Source organism: Lampetra planeri, chromosome 50 (genome assembly GCF_965212315.1).
Source record: "Lampetra planeri chromosome 50, kcLamPlan1.2.h2, whole genome shotgun sequence".
Lineage (NCBI taxonomy): Eukaryota > Metazoa > Chordata > Hyperoartia > Petromyzontiformes > Petromyzontidae > Lampetra > Lampetra planeri.
In genome coordinates this window covers 721,235-745,350 of record NC_136156.1, presented here as the reverse complement: position 1 = coordinate 745,350, position 24,116 = coordinate 721,235, and the positions used below count along the sequence as shown (strand labels likewise).

The 24,116-nt window shown below is 43.2% G+C and overlaps 2 protein-coding genes across 3 annotated transcripts; one reads left to right on the top strand and one right to left on the bottom strand.

Annotated features, from left to right (window-relative positions):
* Positions 1–2,882: 2,882 nt before the first annotated feature.
* GET1 (guided entry of tail-anchored proteins factor 1) lies at positions 2,883–9,227 on the bottom strand. Its single transcript, XM_078616448.1, has 5 exons — positions 8,901–9,227; positions 6,367–6,532; positions 4,301–4,368; positions 3,959–4,073; positions 2,883–3,312 (listed from the first exon to the last, which is right to left on the bottom strand). The coding sequence occupies exons 1-5, from the start codon at positions 9,183–9,185 to the stop codon at positions 3,239–3,241; spliced, it is 708 nt and encodes a 235-aa protein (XP_078472574.1). The 5' UTR covers positions 9,186–9,227; the 3' UTR covers positions 2,883–3,238.
* Positions 9,228–9,541: 314 nt separating this feature from the next.
* LOC144734215 (non-histone chromosomal protein HMG-17-like) lies at positions 9,542–14,258 on the top strand. Of its 2 annotated transcripts, none has more exons than XM_078616329.1 (6): positions 9,542–9,833; positions 11,943–11,987; positions 12,100–12,129; positions 12,360–12,413; positions 12,585–12,675; positions 13,322–14,258. In XM_078616329.1, the coding sequence occupies exons 1-6, from the start codon at positions 9,816–9,818 to the stop codon at positions 13,333–13,335; spliced, it is 252 nt and encodes an 83-aa protein (XP_078472455.1). In that variant the 5' UTR covers positions 9,542–9,815; the 3' UTR covers positions 13,336–14,258. The 2 variants fall into 2 exon arrangements, with proteins under 2 accessions (XP_078472455.1, XP_078472454.1); XM_078616328.1 differs by having other exon boundaries at positions 12,585–12,722.
* Positions 14,259–24,116: the final 9,858 nt, after the last annotated feature.

The following is a 24,116-nucleotide window of genomic DNA, read 5'->3' as shown; positions in this document are numbered from 1 at the left end:
ATAAAAGGAATCCTTAGTGGTCTTGTTAATGTGCGCTTCAAAGGCTAATGAGGCATAAAGGACAACACCAAGACTGCAAACTGACTGAGCAGCACCAATATTGCGGGCATCGGTTGTCACAGACCGAACCAGCCTTTTCAAGTTGAAGTGGGACCCAACAAGCTTCACCTCCGTCGTATCAAAATTCAACTGAAGAAAATTGGATTGCATCCAAGCTTTGATATCAGCATATGCTTGAAGGGAAATTTTTATAACACGGACATATGCAAATGAGGTTGGAAGGTAAACCAATGCAGACTTTGATTTTATAAATAACTAGCGGGAAGTACCCAGCGTTGCCCGGGCCAATTTTTTTTTTCAAAACTACTCTTAAAAATCTAACAGCAGTGCGTACTGTGGTGGTACCTGCTATGATTACAGCAGTGCATACTGTGGTGGTACCTGCTATGATTACAGCAGTGCATACTGTGATGGTACCTGCTTTCACTGCAGCAGTGCATACTGTGGTGGTACCTGCTATGATTACAGCAGTGCATACTGACTGTGGTGGTACCTGCTATGATTACAGCAGTGCATACCGACTGGTGGTATCTGCTATCACTACAGTAGTACATGCTGACTATAGCAGTATTCATCGACTCTATAGCACAAAGTACTCACCTGACAGAATGGCGTGGTGAGGTCTAGTTCCGTATAGAGCCTCCGGCCTCGCCTAGATTGTCCAGCCGGCCGAGGTGGCACCTTTGTAGGTTGGGGCTGGGCTGCTACCCGTGACCCCCCCCCCCAAGCCACGATCTCCGCGGCCGCTCTGCAGAAATATCTACGACCTATAGTGGTAGCATATACCGACTGTATAGTAGTAACTGCACGCGTCGGGGTGGGGGGGACATCACACAGTGAAGAATTTACCTCAGCGTTTAGTGTATTTTTATAGAATTTTTTACGCGAAAGAAAATGTCCCCCTCACTCCCACCGAAGGCGTGCGACTTGGCATGGGCCGTCCCCGCCACCAAAGGCACGTGAGTTGGTATGGCCGTGCACGCGTCATAAATACATAAACAGAAAGCACACAAAAATCGCACTAAATCGCTAATTAAACGAATTTAAAGTTGACGGATGTGAAAAAGGAATAGCGCTTGCTCATCGCGGGGCTTACGGCGTGGTACCTGGGAATTTTCTTTTTACGTAAACCCCGTTGGAGAGCCAAATCCTTCGCAAGCGCGCGGACACGCAAACCCACACACAAACAAAAATTTAGACTTTTTTCTATAGAATATTGAGCATGGTCTCCAGGGACTTCACACGTCTATGCCAACATCGATCAAAAAGCTTCTTGTGAAGTGCTTCATGTCTCGTGTGAAAATCGTACAAAACTAGTGTCTTCAGAATAAGGTGAGTGGACATCATGTGTTCCATAATAAAGGTTTTTGGGTTAGATCGCATAAGTATAAATGTGTCATAACCCTCCACCACCCGACACAGACAATTAGTAAGGGATTTGTCACGTAACCAACAGCCAATTAGTTACTAATTCAGCCCACCAGTGTGTTGGAGAGTAAATCCACATTTACAATTTGAGTACCGTGACGTTTCGCAGGTAATTACGTCCAACATCATCGGGCGATTTGCCAGAATAGTGAAGCTACCCACCTGCTTCTGGTCTCAAATAGAGCAGTAGGACGACGTCATCACTGAACCTATCAGGTGCAGAAATCAGAGGCGAGGGAGAATTGATGAGTAATAATTTAATTAGTTTGTGTTTCCTATATTTGCAATGTAAGATATCTTCTTCCATGCGTTTGTCCCACTCGTGTGGGGTGTTCCGCGTCCTTGCCACCTTCTCCACACCGCCCCGTTCCACGCCATCTCTCCCTCCGCTCCTCGCGCCACTACGTCCGATCGCACCACATCGCCCCACCTCTTCTTCTGCCTTCCTCTTCATCTCATCTTACAATTACTCAATAATACGCTTATAGGCCGCACTAAGCCTGTAGCTGTCAGAGCGGTTCCAATTATTTGTATTTCTCTCAATTTCAATGGATTATCGAATTACATCACTTCAACGTTATCAAACAAATTGAGTGTCCTTGTTGGCAAGCATGTTCTGTAACTGCCGACAGTTGTGTTTTAGAGTATTTAATATTTATTTGGTGTTCTTTTAGTCTTACGCCAATGTTTACTTACCGTCTGTTCACTAATTTGACTGGTTTTCACACTCGATATCTAGCACTGCACAACAGACGGTTTGTAACATTAGCGTAAGACTAAAAGGAAACATACTAATTACATCACTAATTATATAATTACAATAACCCCCCCTTCTGCACCTGATGGGTTCAGTGATGACGTCGTCCTGCTGCTCTATTAAGACCGGATGCAGGTGGATGGCTTCACTATTCTGGAAATCACCCGATCATGCTGGATGTAACTACCAGCGAAACGTCGTACTCAAACTGTAAATGTTGTGGATTTACTCTCCAACACACCGGTGGGCTGAAGTAGTAACTAATTGGCGTTTTGTTGATGTGACAAATCCCTTACTAATTGGCTGTCGGGTTATGTGTTAAACTGATCATGTGTTCAGTGACATCGGCTCACCTCCAATTAGCAGGGTTGGCTACATTGCCCTCCTGAAGCTTCACATATTGCAGTGTGAAGAACAATGCTGGCTTAATATTAGCTGAGTATCCTGATGTTAGCCGTGGCTGGGAATGGAACTCGGGTCACTCAGTTTGTAGTTTAGTACACTAACCACGATGCTACCACTCATCCTTACAAATTAATAGTAACGGTTATAATTAACAGTGTGCGTACATTGGCACTTAACAGGACCTCTTAACATGTAATGAGTGGTAAATTATCACACTTTGATCATTCAAAAGGAGTCACCAAACATGTATTTTTTGACGCACATTTATTTTTGATGCAAAGATTTTGTTCACGGCTGATTACTCGCTTACATAATAAATAGTCCAACATGACCTGGGTATTATATATACATCGATCAAGGTCTGCACGTTTAAAAAAAACAAAGGGTAACAAAATCAAGTAAACAGCAATACTTAGTCGCAAAGAAGCGAGTCTGCCAGACGTGCGAGTCGCTGTTAAAGGTTTTACTGCGTCCGCCAAAAAAACTCCGTCGCACAATTAGAGCGACCCCCTGGAGGTAAGGCTGGGCAGGCGGAGCTGTGCCTCGAAGCGCCCTAAGTTGATATAGGAGAGTTTCAGTGATGCAGTCTCAGGTGAACGGCTGGAAGAGTAAGCCTGCAATCTTGTTGCAGACCAGCAGCCAGCACGTGATGCCTATGCCTCCTGCAAGTGGGGACGAAAGATGACAGTGTCAGCTGAACAGATGTCCTTCACTCCTTCAGTTTCACTCGCTGTACCTTTGTAAAATAAATTGAACACAAACAAATAAGTGTGCAAAGAAGTATGCAGATGCCTGCTTGGAATTGTATCGACAGACATGAAGAGCAACACGTGGATCAGGCAACATGCGCAGGGAAAACAAATATAAGAAAAGTGGGCTTGGACAGGACATGTTGTTAGCAGGCATGATGGTCAATGGACAAGAAAGTGACAGTGGCAGCCAAGGAATGAAACACATCCGAAAGGATATCCAAGGAGAAGATGGCGTGATGAAATCGGCCTGTGCGCAGGTGCCGGGTGGATTATTACATCACTGGATCGAGAGAGATGACGGCGATTTGGAGAGGCCTTCATCCCGCAATGGATTGACAATAGCTGATGATGAATTAACTGTCGAAATTATTAGGTCAGTGTGTGACTTTAACCTAAGATTCTGGGCACTGTGTTCATGGCAAGCACACTTACGACTCAGGCTGTGAAGGCAACCATGGCTTGTCAAGTTAACTCATACTATTGCTGGCGCACTTGAAGACATACACTCTGCAAACAGCAGTTATGATGCGTAACGGTTCACACAAGACGCTCTGACCTGGGACACCTGTGGGAAAAGCCACGAGCTTTTCTAGAGGTGAGACCCACTTGGATGGGAGCATTGCCACCGGTGTAGAGTAGTAGTTCCATATCAGAGTGATCATCACCACTGCCTGTCATTACCAAACACAACATGCACCGGTAATACTCAAAACATGGAACACGCATGAAGATGTTTACCAAGTCCCTCAGGAACCATGTAGACCACTGTATTACTTATTTATGCATGAATGAACTTAGATTAATGAACCTTTAACTCACTACGCAACATCACTCGTGTCGGGATGCAAAGCGAATTACACAATTTCGCATTAAAATAATGGTGTGACTGCACACTCACCTGCAGAGTGTAGAAGGAGATGTTTATAACCCACTTCATAGTTGTCAGCTGGGTTGTTCGTGCCTGAACTGTGAACACCAAAAACATAATGTTCAACGGTGGGCCGAAGGGGGTTCTCAATGTAAACCCCACATACAAATAATAAACGGGAATGAATGGATGTTCGCGTGTGTGGAGTGTGGGAACAACACTTAAGTGGTTCGTTCTCCTTTCACACTGCTCAAAAGCATTAATGTGGCAAATGGACAATATGCAATGCTGCTAAACACAAAGGCAACTCCATGAGGATGATTGTCCTGCACAAACGTAATTACTTATGCACTGTGCATAAAAGCAGAATAAACCCAAAAACAAATCCAACAACATAATTGTTTTTGGGTTAGGCCATGTGGTAGTTTTCGATCCAAGTTATTGAAAATAACCCTGCACAATCCGACAAGATTGTCACGTTGGCATGAAAGTATCACGTGACCTAAGCAAAAAAAGACACATGGACCATTGTATTCGATAAAAAAAATATACGTTTTAAGTTAAACCCAAATGCAGTTGCTATCAAACACCTCATCAACTTGAGTAACACTTGGTCTTAAGTGGACCTGGCTGATTCTCACAATTCCTAAAGTGGAATCGCGATTAAATAATCATCATTGAACACAATTTCTAATAAGATCGTGGGAATGGTGGATCTTGACCTCTCCTTTTTACGTCGATGTTTTCCTTTCCATGTTGATTTTATGCTAAAAAAACTTTTTCCCCCTCCGATTAAAAAAAATAGTCCCACTACAAACACCACGGAGAGTTGTATAATAGTGCAGATAGGTTAAAAGTGAATATACTGAAAAGTAGATTTAAGATTGCTGTTGGTTTAGCGTTGACCCTGGACTTCTCGCTTTTCTATTTTATTATTCGTTATTTTATTTGAGAATAAACATTGCTTTTTAATATTTACATTGCTCTTTTATGTGAATAGTTAACACGAAAAAAACATTGAACATCGGAAAAACATTAAGTTATCATTCCGATATTTTAGTGTACATTGATGTTTTCATGAAAAACGAGTGTTTGAAAAATACATTTTATTTCATTTTGATGTCACTCTTTAGGAATTGGCCATGCATTTTAATGGCAATTCCTGGACTACAATTTCAATGATCCTACTGGATGATTCTTAGGCGCCCAAGGAATCCCCATTCAGTTGGAGACACATATGAACCTGATGGCGGTACCCCGGCTCTCGCATAATGTGATGCAGTCATTTTTTGTCTGTTGATGGTCGGCGATTGCGGCAATCGACTCATCTCGTTGAGCTGTACACAATCAACTATGGTGCATACGAGCGTTCAGGGTTTCAGTGCAATCGTCCTCGCTGTGTTTCGACATCGTGGAGTAGCACTGATTTCGGATTGATTGCTACAACAGTCGCGGCGTTAAGTACACCCCTGGAAAAAATAGTGTCCCAGAAATAAAATATTTAATTGCCTCGGCCATTTTGTATTATTTGGTAGCCCGGGGAACCGCCATAAGGATCATATATCAACCATTTAAATGAATATGGTTATACACTGCGTGATTCCTCAGCTCTCAAAGAATGTCATTCATTTCAATGGCAATTCCTGTGTCTCCAAGCAAGGGCAATTATATTGAACATTTCCTTCCATGGCATATTCACCATTAGAACTCCATTCCAGTGAATGGACATTTTAACCTGGGAATAATCCAGAGGAATCGCAATCCCTGCAAGGAATTGTAATGGCATTATTGTAAAGGTAAATATGCAGCCCTGCAATTGCTTGCTGCTGGCATAATAGCCTTCATTAGATCGTGGAATTTGGATACAATTTTACAGGAATGGCCCAACACTAGTCTGAAGATATATGAATAAAGTCAAACATCGCATGTAAATGGTCCGATTGACAATATTTGATCATTAAAGTAGTATTATTTTTGTTGCTTTCATCTTAAAACGTCTCTAGCGCTAACTGGGGCGAGTTCCCTTTTTCCTGCGGCCTCCAATCTCACCGAGCCCCACGCTCGCTGCTGGCAGTGGTGTGAAAGACGGAACGCACGCGAGGTCTTCAGCTCATCGCTGGCTTTGTTGATGCGCCGCTCCAAGCGGGCGTAGCGCGCAAACTCGTCCATGACGCTGATGGTGGCAAGCTCCCGCCGCATCTTCCGCAGTTCCTCCCTCAGCTCCAGCTCCCGTCCGGAGTCCGGCTGTGTCAGCCGCACCACCTCCACCATTCACGCAAAAACATGGGAAGGGAACAAGTGCAATTGCTAAGATACACAATTGTCTGCCACTGCAGAGATCGTGGGTTTGAATCCAGGAAAGCTGCCTGTGCTTAAACTGGGTTCTCAAATTCAGCAAGTTGACAGTTCCAGCTTGGTCAGCAATAACTGCACAAAAAGTATATTCTGCACTTCATTTGGTTAAATTCCAGCTCTGAGAAATAAAATATTATATTTACTCAATGAACATTGCCCTCATGTGGCAGAGCGGGTGGAAAAGTGCTGCCCTGTACTGTGTGGACCAGGTAACTGGAAGGAATCTCAGAGGTTGCTCTGATGTATGCTTCTGTGGGCCATTCTCTAGCATGTGTGATCCAAATGGATACTTTGGTCTCATAACATGACACCAATAGCACAATTGGGATACAATTGAGGAACACCTACAAATGAACTGTTTGCACACCAGTTTATGGCAATGTTAATGCTCCTGGGGAGCATGTGTACTATGTTAACAAAAATACTGAGTCTCACCAACGTCCAGTGCTCAAAGCAACCTCTAAAGAACCACCGTTACACATCCACCAGGTTCATTTCACATTTTTGTATCAGCAAAATGATGAATTTAAGATTTTGAAGTGAACAGAAATCCATTGATTTTTTATTAAACGAATATACATACTTGCACATGATGTACTGTGTTTATGCATATGTACAAAGGGTATAACAATAATTAGTTTCAGTCCACTGCTGGATAAAGGCCTCCCTGCATTTTTTTTAATCAAGGGAGTTGAATGATGGTACTGCACCACACTGCTCGGTGTATGATGAAGGGGGAACACAGGGCCTGGAGAGATAATTAAACTATTTAAACTTTTAATCTTGATTTTAAGCTTTCGTGACTGCAGGAATCCATACTTATTGGTTCTTTCGGTAGTCACGTAGGTAGAAATAAAATAATACAAATCACGACGTTTCGATCGCAACACAAGCAATCTTAATCAGGTGGAACCACAGCAAGAAAATTCTGAAGTAGGTGAGAGCTGCCGTGGCAAGAGGTTATATAGGTATTTAAACTTTTTTTATTTGACTAGGTAAGGCCCACTGAGCTATATAGCTCATTTTCAGGAGACCTGGCCTCAAATGATAGCCCAATGAAGTGGCTTATCGTGTGGAAATTTATATCAGCCAAAAACTCGAAACGCATATTTATAAATATATCTCTTTCTGATCTCAGCTGCAGCCAATAATCAAATACAGGTCACTGGGTTCATGATGCAATGTGCTTACCACTGTGCCACTCTTCCACCCCATCAAAGGGTAAGAATACTATCTAATTCATAGTGCAATAATGTGTATACATTTTGGACAACCATGATTGAATCTTTCATTTAGATTCTCACATCGAAACCTCGTGGATGAGCTCATGAAGAAACTCATATTTTGTGAGTCTCTTCATATCCTGGGTGTTGACTCGGCCCATCATTCCTTTGGGGTAGATAAATAGGTACCATCTTGTTGGGAATTCAACAGTGGTTGTCTTTCAGATATGCAAGCCCCCACCATCCGCATGTGAGAGTTCCACAACAGGCGTAGGACTACAAACAGGAGATGAGCTTATTTAAGGACAGCACGAGCACATCTTAGTATGGTGTTGTTCTTAACAGTGGTGGGGTGGTTAGTGCACTGAAAGTTCTATATGGCTAAAGGACCACTGCTGACTTCCTGCAATGTATGCGTGTCAAACTTCTTTCGCACCGTATGTAGCCAACCTTGATACTCGGAGGTGCTGGGGAAGGAAAACTAAACACGTTACAAGGCCTGTGCAAGACCACATTGACGTCTCTCACACACCGGTGGATGTTTTATGCACGACACAGAACACTTTACGATAATCTTCTTAATTTCTACTGCTGGACGAGTGCCACCCTTGGTTGTTTTTGACCATACTTCACCACGACTACTCAACCTGAAGCACACTTTGTAAACACACACCCAGGCCGTGGTAACAGATGTCCGCCGACGTCCTTAAGCTCGGTGTTTGTACGAAAACAATAATTTAAAGTTTACGTTCAGGATATCTCCACCACGTCACTTCGTCAAATCTTCTACGTGACGACGTCATTGCACCACGAGTGACTTTAGACGCTTTCATGTCGTTATCCAAGCCTCAAACTTACGTCTCCAGACAGCTCGAACCACGCAACCGGAGCACCCCTCAGCACGGCGAGAGATAAACAATGTGTTGGGTTTCCCCCCTCTTAGATCAGTAGGGACGTGACATTGCGTTAGTGCGCAGTCTTAAGGTGCCCGTGGCGCGAACAAAAGGGGGACTTTTGTTTAAAGGAGAGACAACGACGACGGTCCCTCTCACCAGCAGCGCGAACGCGGGCAGCAGCAGCCTGCACAGGTTACACAGGAACACGACGAACAGCACCACCGCCCAGCCGCACGCGTGCTCCGCCATGGCCCTCGCCGCCTTCCACGCCTCAACACGACCACAACATGGGCGCCAATGGGGGCTCTGGATACCGTACAGCGCATAGGCACGCGGCGCGTCACGTTCGCTTCGCCCCCCCCCCCCATTCGCGCCAACAACCAATCGGTTGCGAGAACGGCGTTCGTCTCGAACCGACGCAAGCCAATTAGAAACGTGCATCTAAATGCAAAGGGACCGTCTGGCTTATGCGGTGTGAGAATTGCAATGGCGTTGTGGGTTATGGTTGCAACCATCGTTGAACCATTGCAGAGGGGGAGGGGGGTGGGTGCGGTCAAAGTTCTCCTTTTGAGGGCATGGGGATTTTTGGTCGTTCGTTTTTTTGTGCGCGATTTTAAAACGCGACGTTCCTTTAACAACAACAACTTGTTTTCCCACCTCAACGGAATTCAACTTGTTTTTGTGTAAAAGTCTTCGCTCGACAGAAGTGGGCGTGAGCGCGATGACGTCACTGCGCTCACGCCCACCCGGCCGCGTCCAATGGTTGTGGGGGCGGGGTCGCTCCAACAACTATGAGGGGAGGGAGGGGGGGTTGCGTGTGCACGGGGCGCGCGCGCCGCTCGCCGCTCATTGGCCAAATCGAATTCAAACCATCCAATGAGAGCAGACGCGAAGCCGGGAAAGGACGGTTGAGGATGTCGTTAGCATAAATTATGCAAATGAGGGCATCGTATTTGTATAGGGGAACTTGAGTTGTGCGCGCGCGCATTTGTGGCAGAGACGCAGCGCGCGAGGCGGTGCATTGCCGACTTGTGAGATACTACGACCACCACCACCACTACTACAGCAAACATGACCACCAAGAGAAAGGTGAGCCTCGCGCTTAATTATAACACGAGGGTTGTAAAAAAAATATATAAACGCTTTAATGCGCTTAGGTAGAGTTTTTTTTATTGTATTTTGTTAAAGAAGAAATAAGTGAGGTCGTGAGGTAAATTTTACGCGCGTGGGGGGGGGAGAGGAACGCGAATAAAATGGCGGTAATTGTTGAGTAAATATTTTTTTGTAATTCTAACATAAATTTCATTGCATTTTAAATAAAATTAACGGCGAGTTAAACTAACGTGCGTGCAAGTTAACTGTTTTTATAAATTAAAATGCTAATGAGCGAAGAAGAGGCGATAGTCGTCCGCCTCTCGTGGTCGTTGTCGTCTTCGTCTCCGACGCCCAACATTTTATGGCCGCGATTAAAATAAAATTAAATAACCATTAACCCGAACCAACGCTCGATTGCCATTTCCTTCTCCTCCCTTCCCCTTGACAAATAACAAAGTTTAAACTTCGTCGAGGGCTCCAGCGGCTTATAAAGCGGTTTCGTGATGTTTTTTTTCCACCTCCGTCGCGATGTCGCAACGCTCGATGGCGGCGGCTCCGCTCGCTCCTTCCCCCCCCACCACCTCTCGTAGCCGTGTGACGCACCACAGAATAAGCGGCACGCGTTTCGTTTTCTCCGCCTCTGCCGAAGCGTTTAGTCGATATTTCTCCGAGGTTTTGCGGTTTAGACGACGTTTTTGGCGCGGTTTTTCCGCCTCTTCCCGCGCTCCGCGCCGCGTTATTTTTGCGCGCCAAGAGGAGGCGGCGAACAATGGCGGACGCCGAGGGCCGCCTCGTCCGTCCCCCCCCCCACTAAACCACGACTCGAGCTGCTAATTTTATCTCTCGTAACGTTCACACGCAAAAAAAATTACGCAACTCGTTATTGTCAACTGCGCGTCGTGCTGCTGTAAGACGAAGACGAGGATTGGGGTTAAATGCGATGGTAAAATAATAATACGGACCCGCATTTGTTGTGGTTTGCTGCTGCACATCGCGCGTGGTGTTTACGCGCGAAAAGGCGAAATGCACATCAGCTAACCCGCCTTGTATGTTTAGTGTTTTAAAACAATGTGTTTAAGGGGTGGGAGGGCTCGGTTGTGATATAAAAAAATAAACCCGATAAAAGTGTTTTTATTAACTAATGTATTCAATTTAATCGGACCCCTTCACCGATATCACATCGTTTGCGGTTATTAAACATACGAAGTTTATAATTATAGAACTCGTTATCCCTCCCATCTCCCGCTAATTCAAATCGCTAAAGGCGGGAAACTCCAAAACGAGTGATGACGTCACCCCAACCGAAATTCGCGCCCAAAATTTGGGGGGGCAGCACATGGCAGCTACAACCACGAGGGGTGGTGGTGGTGGTAGCAGCTACAACCACAAACTGTGTGGTGGTCGTGGTAACAGCTACAACGTGGTGGTGGTGGTAGCAGCTACAACGAGGGGTGTGGTGGTGGTAGCAGCTACAACCACGAGGGGTGTGGTGGTAGTGGTTGTGGTGGCAGCCACGAGGGGTGGAATGGCGCCATTCCAACTTTTGCAGTCCCGAACGAATACCCGTGCACTTAAGAGCGCGCCTTTGAAACAGTTATGGACGTCGCTTGGCCGTTTTACTTTAAAAAATACCTATGGATGTATTTTTTTTTTACCGTCGGGGGGGGGCAGGGGATTTAGAAGTTCTTTCCTCGAAATAGTTGTTGGCTTTGTCAAATATTTCGGCTGTTGTGCACAAGAAGTTTGCGGTGTGTGTCCCCTCTGACCCCTGCGAGAGGAGGAGGCGGTGGGGGTTTTTGTTTTGAGAGAACCGGCTGGAACTGGAATTGTAACTCGCAAAGAAGAAGATGCAAAGCCCTCGCTATTTGGCCGCTGCCGTTTTTGAAGGTTATTGTTAATGACCCCCCATTGGGGGGTGGACAGGTGCCTTTATATATTCGCGGGGTTTTTAGTGCTGCTACGACGACTCTGCGTGTGCGCGCGCTTTTATGTTTTTGTATTTTTGGCGCGGAGTGGTGTTTGAGCGGGAGTCTGGTCACGTGAATGATTGCAGCTCTCGGGGCGGCGCTATCACCACTAATTGATTATTGCCTTGGCGTTCAGGGTGCTGGTGAGGGAGCTGGAGACGCAAAGAAGGCGAAGAGTGAGGTTTGTATTCTCAGTTTGTTTACACTTAACTTGAACACTTTTTTTTAATACATGTACTTAAACGTGATTAATTTTTGTATTTACATTTTTAATGTTTCTTTACTTTTTTCAGCCGCAGAGGAGGTCTGTCAGGCTTTCACAAGTAAGGCTTGAATGCATTCTCACAAGACATTTTAGATTGCTTATTTTAATTGCAAGTTTTATTAATTTATGTATTCTCACGGTTGCTTAGTATTTTTCGAGTTATGGGTAACTCGACGTGGTGTAACGTTAGCGTTGCCTCTCATCACAAGCCGTGCTTGGTGTTGGTCGCGAAATGGATGGTAGTCTTGTGGTGCATGCGTTGACGTGTGTATGGACTCTCCTCCACAGCGCCCCCAGGCACCAAAGCCCGAGCCCAAACCGAAGAAGGCTGCTGCCCCCAAGGTTAATAATGCTTTCTTTACTTTTTCCTGAACGTCCGTGCTGTTGTCATTTTATTTAATCTGTCATCATTTCACTTCATCCACTTTCGATGACATTTGTGCTTAGTCAAGTACTAAATTTAGCGTTACGTGGGCTTGACCAGGTGGTTGTGCGTTTCTTTCTTGCCCACAGAAGGAGAAGGCCCCTAAGAAGCCTGCGGAGGAGAAGGCTAAGGGGAAGAAGGGGAAGGGCAAGGCCGACGAGCAGCCCAAGCAGGATGCAGGCAAGGCTGCTTCTGCTGCTGCCGCTACGGCTGATAACGGAGAGGAGGTAACCCCCCCTCTCCACAGCTTGCTTCACTAATCACCTGCTCTCGCTTGCTCGCTGTCCTCTGCATCGACAGAAGAAATCTGAAGGCACTTGAACTAAATCCTCTTTACATTACTTTTGGATTCAGGAGATGTGACTTTATAGGTGCTGTGCGCCCGGCCCTTTGAAAAAGTGCAAAGGCAATTCTTCCCCCTGAAGAAGCTGCGATGCTGTTTATTTGAAGAGCAGCTGGGTGCCTTTTTTGAGTAAAAGTAAAACTCATTAGCTAGTTTTGATTAATCACAACTTTATTTACTGAAGGTATGGGGAGGGTGGCGCTGTAGATTTCTCTTGTCCGTGCAAATCATCTGCTTTTGTCGTGTCTCAATCTCGGCCGCATAGCGGCTTCCAGACCTTTCTATTCTATTTTTCCGACACATTAAATATCCATTGCATTTCATCAACATGCATTGAGAACTATCTTTTATACCATTTAACTATTCTATATCTAATCGATGCTGTTCAGATGTTGCACATGTGCAACACATCACTTAATGTTTTACAAACCGTTTTTACCATTCATTGTCTGAGACTTTGTGTGTGTGTGCGTGTGTTCACAGACAAAAGCCAGTGAGGCAGCAGCAAGCGACTCCAAGTGAAGCTCATTCTCAGCTCGTCCGCTTTAACTAGTCTGTGACATCCCCAGCTTCCTGTACAGTTGTCCTTTTTTTATTATTATTACAGATTTTAAACCCGCTTTTAGGCTTACCCACCTCATAGTTTGTTCCATTAGTTAAGGCTGCAACAGACCTGAGCATTCCTTGTGAGGAAGCCAGTTTATTACGCCCATCTCCAAGTAGAGTGTCCTCGGCCCAGTGTACATGACGCTATTTTTGGATCCCGCTTTGTATTAGGCCAGTTGGAATGCTCAGGAATGCTTATTATTCAGCCTTCTAAATGTGTTGTACAACAGTTTAGACAACACAGCAGTGGCAACATTCCCACCATGCAGTAGTATTAACCAGTAGTTTCTCATTATAAAGTACATTTTAAGATCGGTACACCAATTGGCATGACATCCTTTTTTAACTTTAATAACATTGTGTGTTTTTTGTAAAATTTAAATTTAGCAGTGGGGTGTTTTTAAAAAGAGGATTTTTTTCCTTCCCATTAAGGTGGTGTTGGGATGATAGCTTTATTTTTAGCTGCATTATTGGTCTTGTGTGGTTTAAACGGCAGCTTAGAAATATAATTTGCATAAATTGTGGTTTAAATGCATGTGTGCGCAAGGCAGTTGAGTCTAAAATGAAAGTTACAATTTTACATTTATACGGCTTGGTAATGAATGCATAATTTTACGTGAAATATGATGTAATTTTGTCATTGGAAATAAAATGTCTCTTGACAATGCATTCTTCTCTTAGTCAAATGCCATTCTGTTGTAATGTTAGTTTCAGTAACCTATCATCCCAACACTCAACATAGCTGTTAGAAATGCCTGGAAAATATTTACTGGATCCGTTACAATTATAAATAAAATGTGGATGTTTTCTCTAATGCATTGTTCTGTATTTTTGGTTTAACGAAGATTTTTTTCAGTACGCACACAGCAACTTATTAAAGTGCTTCGGGACATGCATGATATGCGGCGTTTCATTTGAACTTTACTTTATTTACATCTTGAAAGCGTGAGCAAACTACTTGGTGTATGGAAACAATTGTGATATGGTTATACTTATGTTACTTGAATTTCTATGAGTTCAGGTGTACAAAGCTACATTTTGGTTTCAGGAAACCAGGCTAAGCCACTTCAACATGATTGCATTTGGAGATGTCCTTTTTTTACCATTGCACATCTAGTAATTGTCACGTTTGATAACTTTCCATGCGTATTTTCGTTTTGCGACTTAATTTTTACTGGTTTGAATGTCAAATATTTGATTTAAAATCGCTTGTTTGTGGCCTAAAACAGGTCTGGAACTTCGGTTTCAAATTCGGTTTGTGGAATGGTGCTGTTGGTGTAAATGTATTTTGAGCTTTGCTACTACATTAACAAAAGTGCCATGGTTGATGTACTGTAGGTTACGTTGGCATTCTGATTTTATGGCAATCTAAAACGTCAAAATGTGGTAGTTGAGGTGGATAGTCAAAAGATCAATTGAACTTTAATCCAATACAGTAGATTCATCTCAACTCCGGTACTTGACTCTTGCCAGCAGTCTTTAATTCTCTGCAAATATATCCAATAAATAACCATCTTGACATTGCAGAATGCTTTACTGTGGTAGGTTCTGGAACTGGAGTTAAGATGTATTCACATGTTGCTTTGCCATGCACATGACAACTTGCTAAAATGGTGGCTGCATTTTTCTCACCAAGGATGAGTATAAAGTTCAAGTGACTCCACCTTGTGGAATGTGGCTGCAAGGACTTGAAGATGTAATGTGGTCAGGTAGTGTATGAAGCTTAATTTTAAATCATTTAAGCAGGTTAACGGTGCTGTAATCCAGCATTTAAAAAGTAATTGGGCCATAGTCCTATTTACTGAATTCTGGGAGGGTGAAACTTTTTCATTTTATACAAAATTATGCATGTAACGTGCAATTTAAGCACATGGAGAAAGTGCCAACATGTTACACTTGAATGAGTCAAGATACAATGTATTTTTAATTATACGATTGGCGATTTTGACAACGTTCTATACATTTAAGCATGTGTTGCTTGTTATTGGTTCATAACGAGGAAAGAGATTTTTGTCGATGGCAAAACCTTACAATATATCTGTTCTGCATCCCTGAACATTTTTACATTACTACCTGTTTGAAGTTAGCTACACAATGGTGCTGTTTTATAGGAACCATTACAATTGTGGCCTTTTTTGCTTTTAAAAATAGTAATGCAGCACTGGTGTTTAGTAGAACAACTTTTGTCTCAAGGTGGCAATGTCTTGCTTACTGTGGTTTAATTGTGTGCTCAATATTTACAATGTCCTGGTTTCAACGTGGCAATATCTATGTTGCAGTGGTGCATCTGGGGTGTCCAGGCTTTCACTCGTGCACGTGGGAGATAATTTGGTATGTTATGGTGAATTGCACTGCACAAATGTACATTTGTTGGTACTGATGTAACTGACATTTGTCTGCTTAAAAACCATCGGAAAATGTCGAGATATGAGTGAGAATCTGAAAAGGAGAGTGCCGAGGGAATGGATTCCTATGTTTCCCATCAAACAACCTCTGTGCATAAATTTGAGTGATAATTTACAGGCATCCCGCGATTTACGAACGTTCTGTTGATCAGGTTTTGCATTCATGTAGTTCACAAATTGTAAACCCTTCGATTACATCGAGATAGAACCGAGAGACTGCGTGACGGTATCAGAGGAACAGTAACGCCTCCACATCACCTTTCCATTTATTCCAACATGCAGATCTTTTGGTGAGTTTCTTGAAAAGTTAAGTATTTTGGTTATAAATCAATCATTTTAATGTAATATTCTTTTTTTGTAATATGAAAAATTATATAGGTGTAGTTTTTTAGGTTTGGATCGTCTAGCCAAAAACATCCATAGTTTTTTTCATTGCTAGGAAAAGCCATTCCAATTTAGTAAATTTCGTTTCACGCATGTATTTTTGTAGAATGCATGCCTTTCGTAAATCGAGGGATACCTGTACATTGAACTGAGTAATTGTGTCCACACTTTCAGTACAGTATTTGTAATTGTTAAGAGGGTAGTTTGAAATCACCTTATGATGAATAATTAAATTATTATGTTAATTGTTAGCTGCGGTCACATTACCTTGGTTCCTATTGTTTTAACCATTGTACGTGGCATCAGGGTTATTGCATATTCTAGGTTAAGCCAAATAATGTTTCTAGAGCACGTGGTCTTTAATTGTATGCAAAAATAAGTTGTTGGCTTCGTGCGACAAAATTATTAATACGTCAATGCTATATTCTGTGACCCAAGGCATGAAAGCAATTTGTGGAGAACCAGGGTTTCATGGTGGCAGGTGTAAGACCTCTACACTGTAGGACCCATACGCAAGCTGTCTACTGTTATTTCAACAGTCTGTCCATGTTTCATGAATGTCTAGCATGTATCTAAAAATACCCAGGAAGCAATGCAAGGCAACAATTTCAATCCGAAGTAAAATTCATTTATGAGCAAAGGGAATTTACTTGATTAAGTTCATACAAAAATCATGTGATCAGCATAATGTTAAAGTATCAACATTGACAATTACACGCAGTTTCGCATATAGCTACATTTAACATAATGTAAGCAAATATATTAAATGCATCTTATATAAAGTGATGTGGGAATGACCCCAAAAAGCAAACTGCACTATGGCTTCTCTGAACATTTAGCGAAGCACCCTATGTCAAATTAGAAGCTCAAATTGAACCAACTTCATTGCACCCTCCGAACCAACATAGTCTGTGCAAGTGAATAACAGCCCCCTGATGACCTGTTGTGTATAATGATAAAATATATTCTGCACTTGGATTACATTGCTATTCTTGCTGTGGTTGCTGAATTATTGCACACTGTTTTAGACTTGTTAATCTGCAGATTGGTAATCTGAAAAAGCATTTAACCTGGTAAGCCTGGTATTATATAATCCATTGTAATAAAGTAAAGATCTTAACAGTCACGCCTGAGAAGACCACACGATTCAGTGTAATTACCATTAAGAACGCAATTTAGTCGTGGATTGCCATGCTTTCAACACTGGCAGGTCATCAAGCAGCACAGGCTGATTCGATAAGTTCATTAATAGATAATTATAATTCATTAGTTTAGCTCTGATGTATTTTCTGGATGTAGAGCGTGCTGTCCACAATGTCTAACTGTGTGTTCAGCATGTTGTACAACGTGTTGCTCCACGTTTGCTGGGAGCTTTTTCAGAAACTGTCCTTAATAAAAGTTCGTACCTATAGGTTTTTACGGTTGTGCTATATAGTTCTCTGATGCATTTTCATACAGCTCTCTGATGCGTTTGTCTCTCAGATTGTTTACTTCACGTGCGAGGATTTCGATTCCTGAAGTAGCTCCCAGCATGTGGAGAGAAACGTCAGACATGCTGCAGAACATACCGTCCAGCTGAAAACACATTGTAGAACAATACAGCACAGCCGCAAACAATCTCAGTAATTGTTTCATGAGAGCCAATTGTTAATATGAAATGTTTGATCCAAAATATGTGCTTTCCTAGTTCTCAATGGGAGCCTTGTATATGCAGTATAGCTTTGCGGTGACATCCCATTATACCATATTCCTCCATTGGCTAGTAGCAGAATGCCTGCTGACTTTCTAAGAATCACATGAGGGTAGTTTGAATGTGTTCGATTCTACTGGAGTGGCAGCACAGGAGAATGTACCCTGCGCACACCACTGCCTATTTTTAGATAATGTTTAAATGCAGTGTGCATGCTTGGAGCTTCAGTATTTAGGGGGGCCGTGCTCTCTTGGAAATTCACGATTGTACAACTGTATACAGTGTAGAAGTGACTTTAAGCATAATTGGCTACCGATTTTCATAAGTCCTTTTTTGCAGCATTTTCCAAATGCAATTTATTGTGCTCCACAACACGGGTTTCCATATGAGTCGTTATGTACGTGTGCATTTGAATAGCATTTGAAAGTGTGGACAAAAAATGGTTCAGGAATATGCAGCGCATTGCATCACATGTTGTGTAATTGTGTTTCTGTTTAGCATTTTTTGTTCAAATGTTAATTTGAGTAAATAAGCGTTAAATGTGTGTTTATGTTGAACGTCTCACGTAGCCAACCATGCTAATTGGAGGTGCGGGATACATCTATAGGATGGAAAATGTATGTACATTAATGTTCCACTCAAGATCACGGCATTTGCATGTCCTTGTTTTCCGAATAAGTGCATTTAGGATGCTGCAAATTAGCATATGGTTTTGGAGTAAATGTTCGACGTCTGTTTGAAACTTGGTATAACAGAAAATGTGTAGAATTACTATTGCGTATCACTTAAACCTGTGATAGAGCAAGATAAATTGCAGACTGCATTACATATTGTCAACATGTTAGATTCCATTTTAACCCCGTGACTTATATGCTTGGAACAAAGTTTGACCCATCAGTTACATAGATTTGTCAGTTTCACAGTGCTATAATGCAGTGCCAATTGGAGTGCGGTTCTGGGTAACAAGCCGAACCATAGTTTAGCCTCTTGCTTTTAGTGGCCTCTTCAATTCCATTAGCAGCAACAACAACTTCTAGGACAAAGACAGCAGCGGAAAGTCAGACCGGCCCCCATTTTAAAACACAAACTGTAAGGAGCTCTCCGATTGGTAATGTTTACGTATTTTCCTGTCTACCCTCAACGCTGACACGATTGAACTGTGAAAGTGATTGGCTGCTGCACATGAGGAATTTATGCATATCTAATCAAAGAAATAGGATAAGGCGCTGCCGTGAAAGAGTTCATTGCAAGCATTTATTTTACTTAGATGTCACAGGGACATTGAGCAAGAGTACATGAGTGGTCGCAGATGCCCATCTTGCTGGTTCAACCCACAGTATTGCTCCACCATCCGTTTGATGAAATGTTCTGCACGCTTAGATATCCTTTGACGTTTCTCGCAAGAGGCGGCCACTGTCAGCCCAGTTACATATTCTTGGTTAATGATTCATCATCGGTAAGGGGGAGGGAACCCTAACAAAACAGGGCACTTGTGTACACATACTTTCTGCAGATACACTGAACTGCTCTGCAAGGAATTTATTAAAAAGGGAGTAACTTTAGCCGGAAATTGCGTATGAAACCTTTTTTTTATTTACAAGTACCCCCCCCCCCCCCCACATCATTAAATGCGGTTATCAATGTTACATTCAGTAATCAAATCGAATCTTTGAATTCAAATTTTAAAGTTTGAGTTGCAATGCTTCAGCATTGCATTAGTATATACACCATCTTTAGTGCTATAGAATTGGTGACGCGGTCGACATCGTAAACACGCGACACTTGTGAACCTGGTTGAATTACAGACTGCTGAGATCCCGGATTAATACTCCGCATCTCAGCAGTGCCAGCTCAGCGTTTCACCTCTGAGCCACCCGACCACATCCAACACTACACCCACGTTGTGAATTCTTAAACTCCCAAATTCCGAATTGCGGGATAGTTCAAATGAGCTGCGATCGGTTGGTGTGTGGACACGAGAGCCTTGTTTTTGTTACATTTTACAGAGGCTGAATAACGCATTCACATTGATAAGTCTTCTTTAAACCCTTGACGAGTTGCTTCATTGTGGTTTCACCTGGTTACAGTGTCGTGAATGAATGGGATTTTACTTGGAATTGTGCAACGTTTCACCTATATTCATTATTGTCAAACTCTCACCTGGATCTGTAATAATCCCTTTTGAGACCAGATGAGTGACTGGTCAACTGGAGTGGCATGTGCTTGGTTTTCATTACGTAGTTCAGCTATAGTATACATCAATGGAATGCCCTTTTATGCAGCCAGGTGAGAAACATTGTGAATCATTACCCAGCAGACGTGGGTACCTGTAGTTACATAATAACGTGTTTATTTTCCTTTAATATGTTATCTGCAGAGCCTAATAAAACGTTCCTACAGGCACGATCGACCATGCTTTGGTAAATCAGGTCTGTACTTACATAATCCCACAGCATGTCTTAAAGGCATCTCTTGACTGGAACACCTCATGTATATCTGTGTTTTATAGAATAAGACATTTTCAGGACTTCAAAGCATTATTGTTTTCTGACGGTTCCCAATCCGTGCCCGGTAGATTTTGAGCTTTATTAGGCACCGGGTGTCTGGGTAAATTATGAACTGAGGGATGGCAGTAGCACATGACAGCCTATTTATAGAAGTTATAATGCAATATTCAAAGCACTGGAGGACATCTCTGCAGGAATTAGCGAGCAGTTGTGAGAATTGAACCATTGTCATACAAACTGGCCCGAAGGCAAATGCTGTAACTGCTCAGCTATTCAGCTTTTGCCCACGTATTTGTATTGTGAAATAAAAAGCAATTGTCCCAAGAAACAAACGTTATCCTTTCCTGCTGCTGTAGTATGTGGCAAGCTATGATCGAGTTTAACGTTATTGCTGAAGCTGACCGGATCTTACTAATGTAATGCTTAACTGCATTTAGTCTTCCACCTTGCGACTGTTTCCACGTTTTCAATAGAACCACAAGCGTTAATTTCAACAGGCTGCTGAAGTCTTCTGTTACACAGTTTCTGCCAGTTCTAACTACCCATTGTTGATTTTTTTCGTAACGGAAAATCCAGCTTTTATACATTCTTTATTCACGTGATAATGTGTATCTATATTAAAAACCAGTTTATGTGTGCCGAGTAATTGACGTTTTGGAAAGCCGGACTGGTGAGCAGTAAAACCTGGAGGTGGGACGCTTACTTGGGAGGAATACTAAATTAACTTTTGGAATGTGGGCTGACTATTGCTTCGCTCTGGCAAAAACTGCGATTCCCGCCGACACTGCAGCACAGCGGCACGGTGTGCGTGTCTTTAGCCAGGTGAGCTGCTGTTGCTTTATAAATTGGACTCGCCTCCCAAAGGAAACGCGGAGATCGTGAGAATGAATAGTGAAAGAAAGTCTCCCAGATGCCGCTAGAGGTCATAGAGATACGTGAAACATATAAAGACTTAATATACGAATTTAATTACAAAATGTACCCGACTGATAATGAAATTCAGTCGCATATCCGACCGTAACATATCCAATTGCACACACCCAGTTCAGTATGGCGTGTGTGGTAGCATTTTCTATAGATGTGCACAAATTCGACCGTTTCACATACAGTAAATTAACACAATATAATATCGCGTACAATTTGCTTCTAAAGCACAGTGAAGCATTTTCTCATGTGTAACTCATTATTTCTAGGGTGTTCACATATCTGGCATTTCATGTTCACATACACGCCTATACAGTGTTCTCCAGCAAGTCGGATATGTGACGTACTGTGTTAATAATGCCATCTCATTAAATTATATGCGATCAGGTTGATATGTGTTAATGTCTCAAAATAACTGGCTTCACAATTCGTGACAAAGTTAGTTTAATTCCTAGAGGTTTGAAAAGAGTTTGTTTTATAAGATTCCAATTAACGATAACTTGAGCCTCATGACCTATGCTCACCTATTATTTTACCTCGACAAAGGGCAATCCTCCAAATAAATGAGTTCATATGCACGTGCGGTCTGTTGAAATCTCAAATGTTCTGTGCACTGCTGCTTGAAAATCTCGCAAAGTTGTTTGCATCCCTCAATCTCATGATGAACTTTGATCGCCATCGAACAAAGACTCACTGCATCGCGGTCTTTGAGATGCGCGTCTGCGTCTATCTGCAACGCTCTTGCTTCCAATATTAGGAAGTCACTGGAGCTATGCAATTTTAAATCATAGATTTAAAACATTTATTGGGAATTTATTGTGTTTAGTTTGTTGTCCTTCCCCTGCCCCTCATACGTACGGTGCGAAAGAAGTTCAACATACTTACGTACAACTTCTACACATGGGCTGATCTCATTGCTCCACTTCCGAGGTGGTTTCTTTATTTGGCCTGCCACTCGACTGGCGGTCCCCACCACCAGTCGTCATCTATAGAACATTTACTGTTCTTAACATGTCTTCAATTCGTGCCATCTGATGTGCGTTTTTCCGTCTCTCAGTTGAATTCAAATCGTGCACCTCTCCATGCTTCTCTGATCCATGTCGTAGGTAGTCACGTGCCCTGATTGAAAACTTTCTTATTTAGGTTATTCACTATTTCACTGTTGTCTTTTGTTATCACGTTCAGTGCTTTTTAAAAGAACTCCAATCTGATCTCGCGTGCCTCTTTATCTCAATATTAACGTATGCTTGGACCTCTCACCACCAGGAGACTTTAGCTTGGTATGCCAATCTCTAATAATTGAACACTAATAATAAAACTGATGACTGTGCTCATGCCTGTGCACACATGACCTCAGCGCTCCATAAAGGATGGGTACCTTTCACTTTTCAAATAAAAACTGAACATGCATCGCTCCAGGTGCACGTATGAATATGCAGCATTGCACCGTGCAAGGGTGACATAAAAATCAACTAAAAATACAGTTCCACGTCTATCTATGACTCCTGATTGCAACTTTAGGGCAGATATAATGCGTCAGTCCTCATGAAGCATCCAGGGTTAAGCGTTCCATGTCTACCACTCTTTTTGCATACCAGAATGGCATTAATGTGCAGGTCAGTCTGCAAAAGGTTCCAAAATAGTGTACCCACATAGATTGTGAAGGCATTCCATCACTCTCTTCTCTACTAATAATTGTAATTTGTGGTGTATCAACAGTGCTAATACAACCACCACCCATTTTTCTTATGTTTAAAATGATCTCACTCTTCACTATCTTACCACCCGGTAAAAAATAAAGCACAGGCATAGCGCTGTGCCATGCACTTGATGACCAGAGTCCAATTCCTGGCCATGGCTAACATCACTGTTAAGTGATTGAACAGCGTAAAGAAGCATGTCAACGTGGCATGGGGGGAGCCCTAATCCAGCAGGTGAATGACAATGGGCTGTACAATTAGTTAAAAACGAGTTACCTTTATTTTATTGTGGTTGACTCTCAACAGCTAAGCAATCAAAAACACTCACTTTGGGTACCTCACTGACTCATGTTCATTCAAGTACCCGCCCTGCTTGCACATGAATCAGAAACGACATCAATGAAATGCGCGCGTTGGTAGACATGGAAATCTTTAACGTGGATGAGGGGGGCATCGCGGTGGTGACCATAACTGGTGGGGGGGCCCTTCGCCTGGCTCGGCGTGGTTGGTGGTGGTTGGGGGGGGCCCTGCCCCTCGCCGCCCCGTCGCGCCCGTCGACAACTCACAGCAGCGCCCGAGCGGTCGCGGCCACAAGTAGGAGCGTGGCGGCGTGGCCGGGCGCCCCGAGGAGGGCCTCGGGGCGCGGGCCACGGCTCACGTCGTAGAGCTTCCCGTCCAGCTTCAGGCAGCTGGTGCTGCCCGCGCAGCACTCCTGGAAGCACTCGGGCTGGGAGGCGCACGACGCCACCTTGCCCTTGCAGCGAGAGCTGCAGCCGGCCGTGAACGAGATCTGCGAGTGTTCCATGTGGCTCACCAGCTGTGTGCGTGCGCGCGGGAGGGAGGGAGGGACACCGTTAGTTGCCGGTGCTGCGTGGCTGCATGTGAACGCTGAGCTTTATAACCTGAGAACGAAGGGGGTTGCCGCCAGGGTTACCACCTCTGAGGTGGAAAAACAATCAGTACAGGAAGGGGGGGGGGGGTAATACACGTAAAATGTGTTGTATTATTAGGCAGGATTTGTAATGTCCTGGGGTGACTTGTATGTATGTAAAACTTATTTCG

What these genes read in the sequence shown, in the direction of transcription:
- GET1 (XM_078616448.1), bottom strand. Translation starts at nt 9,185, where the DNA reads ATGCACGTTTCTAATTGGCTTGCGTCGGTTCGAGACGAACGCCGTTCT. An exon ending in CGATGAGCTGAAGACCTCGC is followed by an intron (nt 4,369 to 6,366) that starts GTGCGTTCCGTC and finishes TGGTGTTCACAG; the next exon opens with TTCAGGCACGAACAACCCAG. An exon ending in TTTTCCCACAGGTGTCCCAG is followed by an intron (nt 3,313 to 3,958) that starts GTCAGAGCGTCT and finishes CCCCACTTGCAG; the next exon opens with GAGGCATAGGCATCACGTGC.
- LOC144734215 (XM_078616328.1), top strand. An exon ending in GGTCTGTCAGGCTTTCACAA is followed by an intron (nt 12,130 to 12,359) that starts GTAAGGCTTGAA and finishes TCTCCTCCACAG; the next exon opens with CGCCCCCAGGCACCAAAGCC. An exon ending in CGGCTGATAACGGAGAGGAG is followed by an intron (nt 12,723 to 13,321) that starts GTAACCCCCCCT and finishes GTGTGTTCACAG; the next exon opens with ACAAAAGCCAGTGAGGCAGC.